The sequence below is a fragment of the Phalaenopsis equestris genome, unplaced genomic scaffold (assembly GCF_001263595.1).
Source record: "Phalaenopsis equestris unplaced genomic scaffold, ASM126359v1 Scaffold207165, whole genome shotgun sequence".
NCBI classification, from domain to species: domain Eukaryota; kingdom Viridiplantae; phylum Streptophyta; class Magnoliopsida; order Asparagales; family Orchidaceae; genus Phalaenopsis; species Phalaenopsis equestris.
Window position 1 is genome coordinate 121,318 of NW_018226516.1, and position 12,540 is coordinate 133,857.

General features: G+C 34.3%; 1 protein-coding gene across 1 annotated transcript in view; it reads right to left on the reverse strand.

The window, feature by feature from the left end:
- Positions 1 to 6,073, reverse strand: part of LOC110036469 (heat shock 70 kDa protein 17) — a 41,363-nt gene extending 35,290 nt beyond the window's left edge. The window contains exons 1-3 of the mRNA XM_020740918.1: positions 5,069 to 6,073; positions 3,006 to 3,238; positions 1,189 to 1,348 (exon numbers count right to left, since the gene is read on the reverse strand). Coding sequence (XP_020596577.1) covers positions 1,189 to 1,348; positions 3,006 to 3,238; positions 5,069 to 5,872 — 1,197 coding nt within the window. The 5' untranslated portion in view covers positions 5,873 to 6,073. The remainder of the gene's footprint in view (positions 1 to 1,188; positions 1,349 to 3,005; positions 3,239 to 5,068) is intronic.
- Positions 6,074 to 12,540: the final 6,467 nt, after the last annotated feature.

Genomic DNA, 12,540 nt, shown 5'->3' on the forward strand with positions numbered 1-12,540 from the left:
AGATTGTATACTTTCTCATCTATAACCACGAGAATAGGTTTTGAAGGGAGATATTAGACTCAATTTTTTATCCTTTATTAACCTAAGGCAAACCATAAAGCGAAAGAAATAATAGCTTTTCCTTGCTTATTCCCTTGTGTGATGGCTTCAAAAAATGAATATGAAAATTGAGCTCCATCCTCTTATTTAACAATTTTCTTATGATGATTATCCATTCTGAACGTGTAGAAAAAAAAACTAGAATTATACCTGCTTCGTCCCGACTAACAATCCCCACACTAGCAAGGTTGATGCGTACCAAATGTAAGAAAGAGACAGCCCAAGGGATCGAGGGTTACCCCATTCCTTATAGATGAAGAAAATTTTAGCTTGAGTAATAGTTGGTAGAGTGGTGGCTGCAATTATAACTATAGTTCCAAATGGCTGGTTTTGTTTTCTAGCGTTCCAGGCATGCCAACATTGATAAATAACATAGCAGTACAAACTCCCCATAGCCATTCTAGCAAGGGGTAGCTTCCGTAGTTAAGATATAGTCTCATGCAAAGTGTTAACGGTTGGTAATTATATCCCTCAATTAGCTAAATAGCAAATAACTTCCCCCTAGAACTTTGCACTTTGAGGTAATGTGTGTAATCCTCAACCTCATCACACCCCAATGGACAGCTAGGATCATCGCCAATGTTCGTTCCGAGCAGTCATAAATTTATATCCTTAATTAAGATTGGGCAGGGGGCTGCGCCCCAAGGCAGGGCGGCAGCGAGCAGCCAACAATGGCCGCCAGCAGCGCTTTACATTAAAGCAGAGTGTTTTAAATTCGACCAAATCGGCCGAATTCCAAATTTAGGGAAAGTAAACAAAGGGCTGAATTTCAAATACTATACTATTTTACAATGGATTTGAATTTCTTCCAAACAAATGGTTTTTCTAAATTCATGAATTTGGAATGCCACACCCCTAATTCAGCCGACCAAACAACCACTTAATGAATCAATTCTCCACTCCACTTATTTCTTAAAAAAAAAAGAATGGTTCAAAAGAAGAGAACGCGTGAGTTTTCAATTCTTTTGCAGGTGTTATATCCAGATGAATTTACATAAACAAAGTGTTTAATCATGGCAGAAAATTAGCTATAAACAATGTTTTGGTAACATGTGATTATGCAAGCATCTCAAAGGAAATCAGACTAACCTGTAATTTTGGCACTCGAGTAGCTCCACCTATAAGCTCTATAGCCAAAACATCATCAACCGTTAAATTAGAGTGCTTCAAAATTTCTTCAACAGGTAATAGAGATTGTTCCCATAAATCCTCACAAATTTCTTCAAATTTCTCACGACTTATGGTACTTCTGTGAGAGAGAAAAATAATAGGACACATCATCAAACAGTAATGAATAAAAATAAAGCAGGTATGTAAGAACAACAGTTACATAAAAATTCATGCCAAATTCAAGTATAAATTAAGATAATTTTTTTATACAATAAGCCCAAGACTTCCTAAGTGCCTTTCTTAACATAAGTCGAATCTAAAGCATCTACTCTTCTAATCGGATCATAAGATGGTCGACGCTTAATGTGACCAAACCATCTAAGAAGACTTCCTCTAATTTTTTCCGTCACAGGAGCTACACCAACCCTATCACGGATATATTCATTTCGCACTTGTCCCTAAGTGTAAAGTCACTCATCCATCTAATCATTCTCATCTCGGCAACACTTAACTTAGCATTATGCTTCTCTTTTAAAGGCCAACATTCAGCGCCATAGAGCATTGCAGGTCTGACCACCGTCTTATAAAATTTTCCTTTCAGTCTAAGTGATACATTTTTATCACACAAAAGGCCCGAAGCATTCCTCCACTTCAACCAACCAACTTGAATTTTATTATTAACATCCCCATCTATATCACCATCGCTTTGAACAACAGACCCGAGATATCTAAATTGTTCACACCTTCTAATAGCTGTAATTTGCATCTAATATAAAACAAAGATCCTAAGTTGAGGCCAGAGTTAGTGCTCAATCTACTCATAGGACTTTAGGCAGACATAGGCCAGCTAGTCATCAGAATTAGTTTCAGCTCTGATTCGTACCCGGCAAGGTGCACAACCTAGAATATATGCACTGACTCAACAAGAAGCAAATATGTAGGTACACAGCAGATTTTAGCTACACGAGAAAGCACAATATGTAGGTACACAATCACATACAGCAGTTATTCTACACACAACGGAGTAATGAACTGAATTTGAACAATAAAAAGGACTTGAGCAAACGGAAGAGGCTTGGTATCTCTTAGCAAAAACTTAAAGGATCTTAAATCCTTGAGGACCCACACTGTAATACCACTTAGTTTTTTTTAAGCTTGATCCCGTGATGATTGATTAAATCTAAATCTTATTCTTCAAAAGCTTAAAACTTCTATGGAGCTCAATAGTAAACCATGGAAGATCAGAGGGATATTCTGTAGAAGAGGGAAAGAAGAGCTGGCTAGTGGCTAGGGATGAAAGGAGGGGAGGATTAGAAAAGAAACTTGGCTAAGCCAGCTGTAGGAGAGTAGAAAGAGAAGAAAGAGAGTTCACAGAACAAAAATTTTCCTTTTATTAATCATTAGAATCATCTATTCCATTCCATCCTACCTTCTTTTATTTATAGAAGAGAGGTCTCCAGATTACATTGAAATGCAAATAAAGCATAAAGCATGAAAACTAACATATGGTAACATAATCATATAAAGCATCATAATATCCAGTCCATGATTAACCTGGATCAGAATCACATGCCATGACAACATGAGAATGCCTAGACTAAATGAAAAATAACAGAATATAAGCACATATTAAAAACTATGATAGGATAAAATTAATATTTATATAGTCAAGGGCAAATGTCCTCAAAGTTAGCTTATAACCTTAAATCAAAAATGAGAAAATTAAATCTGAACTTTATGTTAAAGGGGGTAAATAATTTCAGGATTTAAAGTTTAGTTTGATAAACATTTCTTACCTGAAGTCCTGTTCATCATAAAGTGATTCAACTGATAAAGGAGCCACGGTGTTTGTGCTTAGGATTTCCTTTGTACGCTTAACTTGTTTCTTCAATTTAGCCATCGCCTTTGGGGAATTTCTCACATCAGCTCCATTCCCAAGTTCCTTGTTAAATTCATCAGCAAAATGTTCCACAAGCCGTAATTCCATATTTTGACCTCCAAGATTTGTTTTCCAACTCACATCTTTGATCTGTCAATGAACAAAAGCACAAACATTAAGTGAGTGAACAAATCCAAGATATACTAAATAAAGCAGGAGAGCAAAGGGGGACAATGGAATTCCCCCAATTAAGCACATAACATGAAGGTTCGGTGTTTTTCTTGGAGTGGCTAACGAGTTAAGACAAGCAAACGATGATACATGATTATGACATTCTAAGAAAGAAAATCACACCACAAAACAAGTCAAAATATGGATGGCTGTACAAATAACAGATTAGAAAATCAATGACATAAAATAACAAAAAAAAAATAACTAGCAGATTAACTTCATCCCAATTTTCAAATAACACATAGATGTTACTTCTGTACTGAAGATTTGAAGTAGGCATGACAAACAAAGATGTCAGAAGATTTTATTTTGCCAGATTCATATAGACAAAAGTAGAATGACAAGATTAGATATTTAACTAACAATAATAAACTTTACAACATAAAAAGCTAAAACTCTGCCACATCATATTAAACTCATTCTAAACAATAATTTAATAAGTTTTCAAGTTGAACATTTCATCCCCACCCACCCTCAGTAAGTTTTTTTCCATAGAACACTAGAGCAAACTATATTGCACATAAAACTTCAGGTCATATTTGGATTATAATAAATGGAGCAATGAAAAATGCTGCCACCAATCTACCTTCCTTTTCTAAGAACTATGAAGCACTAACTTCTTCAAGCAGGTCAACATGTTACAAAAGATAGTGTGCCATGCATTGAGACACTTGGATATTATAGGATACCATGTAACACATCTGAATTGATTTTGCATTTTCTATAATGCTTCACAGGGTTCAGAGACTTTTTGGAGAGCACTAGGACAAGTCTTTTACATCTCTTGGAATATCGTAAACATGTATTACACCCTAATTATACATATCTAATTATGAAAAACATGATCTTCCAAATTTATCTACAAGTCTTTTGATATAATAAAGATTATTATTTTACTCACAGTATTTTTTAGAATTGATTAAAAAGTACAATGATTACAAAAAAAATTTATATATATATATATAGATTTTTATAACTTATATAAATGTGTGTCCTAGTGTGCTCGTGTGTGTGTGTGTGTGTACATTTCTTTCATTTATATATTAATAATTTTATAAATCGAGTTTTAACTGAACCAAACATAATCAAGCAAACTGTATAGCTCACAAGCTGAAATTGTTGAGCATAGCTTATTTACTTAATTTACAAGCAAAACTAAACAAGTTCAAACTAAAAAAAGCTATTCGTGAATATGAAGCTTCTTCGATGCACCTAACATAGTTGAGATCCTTTTTTTCTTGTCGTAATCTAATTTTTCATCGATTTATCCCTTCCCTTAAAACCTATTTATTACTCTCGTTGGCATGGTTTTACAAAATCTCCTATTTCCATATCATAATCTATACATGTCATGAAATCATTTTAAGCTATAAGCCCATCCAGATTTTTTACAGCAAAAAGGGTATTTCTGGAGAAGTTACCCACCATTTCAACCGACAAATAACTAGCCAGGATATATATATATATTAAAAAAAGTCAGATGCAGAACCACTTCAAAAACATAACGAGATGCTAAATATGTATTGAAAAAAGTGTAGAATCACTTCAAAAACATAACGAGAAGCTATCCGTACGAAAGCATTTCTAAGCAATATGGTTGCATAAAATGAATCAATTTTCTATGCGTTAGCTATTGCTATGTTTCCAATTCTAGACGATAGCAAAACAGCATGGTGTTTGCATATAGACTTTTTAAAATATATATATACATATGTCTGATAAAAAATTAAAAGGAAAAAAAGGACTTACCTGAAACTGATTGACAAATACAGTCTTTCCAAACTCCTTCGTGTTATACGCTGAAAAGTAAACTAGAGCTGCATAGGTATTTCTGGAGCCCATATCATAGAATATGACATGCCCAGAATTGTTCGAAAAGTCCTTGTCAATGCCATACTGCAAGGCAGCACCAGAATGCTCATTAATAAGAGAAAGCACGTTGATTCCAGCAAGCTGCGCTGCCTGAAGCACCCCCCTACGCTCTGCCTGTCCAAAATAAGGTGGAACGGAGATCACAGCATCCTTGATCGGCGACCTCGTGTGCGATTCCGCCAAGCCCATTCCGTATCGAAGGATCATCGCCAGCAACTCTTCCGCCGAGTACACAACCCCATCATCCGTTTTGAATCCAGCCGCTCCTCTGGAGTCCTCCACCAGATCAAAAGGTAGATACAATGAATCAATAATGTCCTTCACGTACTTATAGGGTTTCCCAATCATGTCCCTAAACTGAGAGTATACTTTGTTGGGATACCGTGCGGCGATACCCGCGGCTTCCTCACCGACCAACCGATTACCGGCATTGAAGCCAACAAGCGCTGGTGATTTGCGTTTGGACATCTCATTGATGACGATGGAGATCGGACTTTGGCCGGGCTTCAAGTTCACCACCGCCACTTTCATCCATTCGGAGCCTAGATCTATGCTCGCAACCGCAGATTCCACCGGCATCGACGATAAAGAGACGAATACGAATATAGCAAGAAGAAACGAGGCCGCGGCTCCGGATCTCATCTTCGAGCGGAGGTCTAACGCCCTATGAGCCAGCAGCATCGTGTAAATCGTGCCTAGAGTACTACTGTTTAGAGGCAGTATATCAAAGGATGGAAGAAAAATCCGAACATAAGCTCCAAGCGCAGTTTACAGAGGGGATTCAAGTTATGTTTTTAATTGTCTTCTCGTTCTCCGGTGTTGAAGAGAGCGAGAGAATTGTAGAAGAAACGCGAGAGTTGGAAGAAGGAAAGCAGTTTTGGGAGTCAATTTCTTCAGCATAAAAATGGTTTATATAAATCAGGGGGTTTAAAACGTCAGTTGTCCAATCAAATGAAAACAAGTGGCGCTTAATACACGTGGCTCTAGTGTGTTGGAGCTCGGCATTTTTCCGCAACATAAGTAGACATTAGGAGGCGCATATTATGTAATGAATCTCTATTCATTTATAGTGGTATTATAGATTCTTATAAAATATGTATAAAATACTATACAACATTATTTTTAATGGAGTACAGGCCGACTTTATAAATAATTTTTTTTTTTCTTTCACCCTGAGCTTTTGCATCTCAAAGCCTCCTACAGGACGGCATAACATCTCGAGCGGCCGTAGATTATCTCACGATTCAAAATGGATTTCAATCAAGTGTTTCAATAGCCAAGCCAAATTACGTTGAACTTGCTCTAAGTGGCTAACAAGTTTCAATTTGAGCTTATTTATAATGACAAAAATCAAGAGTTACTTTATAACTTCTATGATAATTAACACAAAGATAAAAAATGAATAAAGTTGAATAAATGTTGAAGATTGTGATATTTTTATGTGAAGAATATAAAGAGAATAAAATCATAACAAATTAACTAAATAGAACAAAAATCATGTGTAATTCCTTGGAAATTTAAGAGTTGGCTCTACTAGAAATTTATAATATAAAAATTCTTTGTCAATTGAGGTGAGATAAGAAGTGGCTACCTCATGAAGGATGGGTAGCATTAGCCAAGATACTAACAAAGGGTGAAAACTAACATTTAGCCTCAGTTATGAAATTAATTAAAAAAAAGATTGATCAATGTAACTTGTTGAATAATTGTATTTAAATGCAAAAGATAAGAAAGTTGGTTTATAGACATCACTTACTGAATGATAGTGATGGTCACTATTAAAATTAAGTTGTAAGTTGATAAAGTGATGCAGTTTAGGAAGCAGTTGGACAAGTTACAAAAAGTTAAATCAACAAAAAAAATTCAAGCAACATCAATAAGTTCATGCTTTCTCTAAGAGCTAGTCACTAGCCTCAGAAGTTATAAACTTAATCAAAAGAAGGTTCATTAATGTATTTTAGTTGGTGAATAAATGTGATTATAGGCATACAATAAGGATGCTAGTTAATATACAACACTTAATGAATGAAGGTGATGACCAATGTTAAGATAAGTTGTAAGTTGATAAAATCATGTAATATATGAAGCATTATGATCAATTACAAAAAATTAATTCAACAAATGAAGTCATGCTCATTAATAAGTGCACTTTTGTCTAAGATGTAATTACTAGCATATATGGGTTGCCTCCCACAAAATGCTTGGTTTAACGTCATCAGCCCTACATACCATTTGTTTAGTTGGGTTGACTTAACATTAAAACTTCTTTAAATTGAGGTATGTGTCCTTCATAGTAATGTTTCAAGTGATGTCCATTAACTTTAAATGGTTTTCCATTGTTAGGATCTTTAATAACAACGGTTTCATAATGATAGACTTTAATCACTTTAAATGATCCTAGCCATCTGGATTTAAGTTTTCCTGGAAATAATCTCAATCTTGTATTATATAATAGAACTTTCTGTCCAGGTTCAAACTTCTTCTTAATAATCTTCCGACTATATCATATTTTCATTTTCTCTTTATAGATTTTTGCATTATCATATGCTTCATTTCTAATCTTCTCAAGTTCATTTAGTTTAATAATCTTTTCTCACCTTTCTCACCAACATCTTTTAGATTAAAATTAAACTCCTTAATTACCCAAAATGCTTTATGCTTTAATTCTACTAATAAGTGGCATGTTTTTTCAAAAAAAAAAAGTCTGTGGGGACATTCCTATAGGAGTATTATAAGCAGATCTGTATGCCCATAATGCAGCATCTAATCTAGCAGACCAATCCAATTTATAAGGACTTACAGTTTTTTCTAGAATTTATTTAATTTCATGATTTGATATCTCTATTAGACTACTAGTCTGAGGATGATAAGCAATAGAGAATCTATGCATAATATCATATTTCCTAATCAACTTTTCAATTCCCTTATTCCTAATATGAGACCCTCCATCAGTAATAATTACTCTCGACATTTCATATCTTTTAAAAAAATTTTTAATTAAAAATTTAGAAATACTCCGAGCATCACGATGTTAAAGAAGTCTAATAAGTTATAAAATTGATCAAAATTGGTTGATTAAACTATTATAATTGGTGAATAAATGTGATTATAGGCATAAGAAATTGATGTTTGTTAATAGATGAAATGCTAAAGCATACCGCGAAGTATGTCAGCCCGCATAACGCAAGTGCACATAGCAAATAGTATGCAGTTTAAGAGTCTGATGTTCACCCCATCGGGAGGGGGTTGTGTTTTCTATTTCACTGTATGTTCCATGTTGTTCTCCTCGACATGGGGTTTTTGAACATCGTTCAGATTCTAAGATTCATGGTTGTTTGAAAAATCAAGCGCATAACCGAAGGTGTTATGATGGATTTGATTATTTGAACACAAAAAGTGTTGGATATCAACACTGGGCACCAAATAAATCTGATAGGTCGCTTCCCTTATATAATCTAATGACTGGAAAGGGTTTAAATTAATTATGGGGTTTTGATACACCAAAAATATATGCATTTTTAGACCCATATTTTATACTCATTTTTTGTGATATTGCACTTTAATGGAAGATATTTTTTATGTTTTCTTGCAGGTTGTTGATTTTTAGGACTTGAAGAAAAAGGAAGCAAAAGGATGGAATTTGGAGTCAAAATGACATTTTTGAGAAATACTCAGCGCCAACGGCGTCAAGAGCAGCGTCGACGGCACAAACCAACAGAACAGATGGTGAATTTTACTCAACACCGACGACGCCAGAAGCAACACCGACGGCGTCGTTTGAAAGAGAGCAGCACAATCATTAAATAAACACTGGCTCCGACGACGCTAATGTGTAGGCCTCAGATTTATATAAGGGATTTTGGCCTTAAGTGTTTCATATATTAGTATATAATAATCCTACATAATTTAACATATTATAAATTAAGTCAAATATTAGTATTGGAGGAAATTTTAGAATCAAATTGAACAAAAAAATAAATGTCGCAATTTTTGGTCACTAGCTCCGACGGCGCCAAAATGGGCGCCGACAACACTCGCGTAAACGGACCATAATGATGACAACACCATCGGGAGCACCGAAAGTGTTGAGAGCAGTTTGACGGCAGGATGAATTTTGGCAGACTTTAACGGGATTTCGCTCCGTAATAATTGTTGAGAGGTGTTTTTAAAGTCCTAAAAACTGCTATAGACGACTAGAAACTTCTTATTTTCGAATTCCATGGCTTCCAATTTTAGAAATACTTCAAGGTATGAAGTTTTCAATAGAAAAAAGTTTATTAGTTTTGACGCGCAGAGATTATACGACAAAGTTATTACGAAGAAGAGATTGATCAAGGAGAGAGGTTTTATCAATCATGGATTGATTAATCCAAGTTCTCCAATTGATAAAATGATTTTACAAAGACGATGGGAAGTTCTGTGCTACACTACCGCTGCAGTTGTTGTACCAGTGGTGAAGGAGTTTTATGCAAATTTACATGGAATTAACCAAGGAGTTATCTTCATACAAGGTAAGGTTGTACCAATTAGTCCTGCGAGAATTAATGAATTGTATATGATAGAAAACGTTTCAATTTGTCATTATACAAATTTTATCACAACAAGAGATTTGATGCAAGATGTCGATTATTTTCTGATGGATGAAAGTGATATGTGGGAAATACGAGATGATGGATATTTTAGTTTCTTTGCTTTCTCACTTAATCCAATTTCAAAGTAGTGGCATTTCTTCATTTCTGCAAAATAACTTCCTACCATGAAGATTAGTAGAGTCACCAAAGAAAGTGTTATTTTGAATTATTGCATTCAAATGGAAAAACCCATTGATATAGGATCTCTTATATTTAAATCTGTTATGGGTATTATTATGAATGGGCCAATTTATAGACTTAGCATCCTTCCACAATTTTCCTGCTTTGCAGTCAATCACAAGTTCCATATGAAAGTTGGGAAAAACCTTTATTGCCTTGGGAGCCCATGATTCCTATTGATAATAATTCTGCTGGGAATGGAAATGAAACATTAGTTGCTATCATAGATCATTCATCTCATGCTTCAACTCCATTGATGCCACCAACAGTTGAAAGTTCACTTTCTTTGGAAAAGAAATTGAAGAAAATTGAAGAAATTGAAGAAAAGAAGAAAATTGAAAGAGAACTTCAAAGTATTATGAATGTAGTGGAAGATCTTAAATACCTTTTTGATCACCTTGATTGGAAGATGAAGGAGAATTTTGATCATACTGGAACAATTGAAGCAGGATTAGTGCAGATGTTCAAGGAAAAAGGATGGGATGTTAGGATTAGTGCAGATGTTCAAGGAAAAAGGATGGATCGAAGAAAATTTGACTGATCAGTTCCCTTACCGACCCTTGTACAATCTGTACGTTCATTACCAGTCTATGGAAGATATTAGATGAGGAGAAAGCACTAAAGATAAGGCAGAATAATTGAAGAATTTGGACTCTCTACCAGTTTAAAATACTTATGTATTTAATGTGATTGTGTGGATTTGATTTAGTTTGGTTTACTTTAGAGTTCTGAACTTTGATTATGTGTATAGTTTTGTGTCAGTGTTTAGTGTTGTGGCTTGATTTTGGCGTTGATTTATATTTAGTTTGCTTAATATGTGTGAATGTGTGATTAGAAAAAATGTATTCTTAAAAAGTGTTTTTTTATATATAAAAGTTAGTTTGTTGTTGTTTGTGAAAATGATTATTTGTGAAATATTTGTTTATGAATTATTGTTAGATAAAAATTTGTGTTTAAAAATATTAAAAAACTTTGGTTAAAATTAAAAAACTTTGGAGTAAATTGAAAGGAAATTGAAAATTTGAAAAAAATAAAAAATTGAAATTTTGGGCCTTCAGCGTCGACGGCGTTGGCATGGGTGTCGTCGGCGTCCTCAACCTGAGAATAGCCTTTAACCCCTAAAACTCATGATTTTCACCGTAAACCTCAATTTTCACCCTTTGAGTCACCTTCAACCTTTGATTTTTGCACCTAGGGCTTGATCTTGGTCGGATTTGAGGCTATTTTGAGGCACAGGAACTTTAGATTTCCTCTTCTCTAGGTAAGAGCTATACTTTAAACTAAAAATTTTTTATTTTCACCAAAGATTTATCTCACATTGCCAAGATCCGAAAGTTTTGGAATTTTTTGAGAGATTTTAAGAAAATCTTTTGGTGAAGAACTCTTTCTTAGTGGATTTAAGTTTAAAACTTTTTAAATTGTGATTTTTGGAATTTATTGGGATTTTTATCAAAATTTTTTTAGATTTTCTATGGCACCAAGAACAAGCAAAGAAAAAAAGAAAGCTAGATTTTGACGAGCAAAAATTTGTTAGCTTCAGAGCTAGTGCTCGATTCAATAGTCTACTTGAGCATAAAAAAGTGATTCTGAATCGTGGTTTTAAAAATCTTGGTGGAGAAGTTGAGTGATTAATCAATGATCGGCAGTGAGAAAATTTCTGTTATCTTACTGTCAATGTGATTATTGGTGTAGTTATGGAATTCTATGCCAACTTTCCGGAGGCTTCTAACTATTAGACCAAATGATGATTCAGCAGTGAGATATCTTAAGAATGGATCATAGATTGCAAAACATGGATGCCAAAATGCTCACACTGATGATTTGATAAGACAAAAGTTTAAGACAAAAGACAATGATGATTTGACAAGACAGAAGTTCGAATATGATGCTTGTATGATGATTCGATGGTGAGATACATGAGGGGTGATCATTCAGTTCAGTTTCTTATTCACCCTATTTTTACCCCATATGAGTGGCAGAATTTGGATGTAGATGAAGAAAATGATGACTGGTGATCTTTATTTTAGTTTATGTATGATTTTACTTTATTATTTTGTTGTTTGTTTTGGTTATATTGTTGAGACTGTTTGTTAGATTGTGAGACTTTGTTTTGTTGTTACGTTATGTTGTGAAACTGTAGTTTGTAAAACTGTTTTTATTTTTGAAATTCAGTTTAGTTTTGTTGTTAGTTTCAACATTTTATTAAATGTATTGTAATTAACTCTTTCTCAGCAGATTTTATATGTATTATGGACTATTTAATGTTTTAAGTCTTATAGCTTTTTCAAAGTAGCACTTGCAGTATTTCATTTTTGAAATTCAGTTTAGTTCTGTTGTTAGTTTCAGCATTGTCGGCACTATTTTTGGTGTGGAGTTTGCCCGTAAGAAGCTGTCGGTCATCGGAATTGAAATCCCGTTGCCCGCTTCGGAAGGACGTTTAAAAAAAATTTAGTTTTGAAAAAGATGAAGTCAAACTGACCCCATAATTTTCATAGTTTAAATGAAAGAGCGCTTTACCTCAAATCCTGTATCTATCCC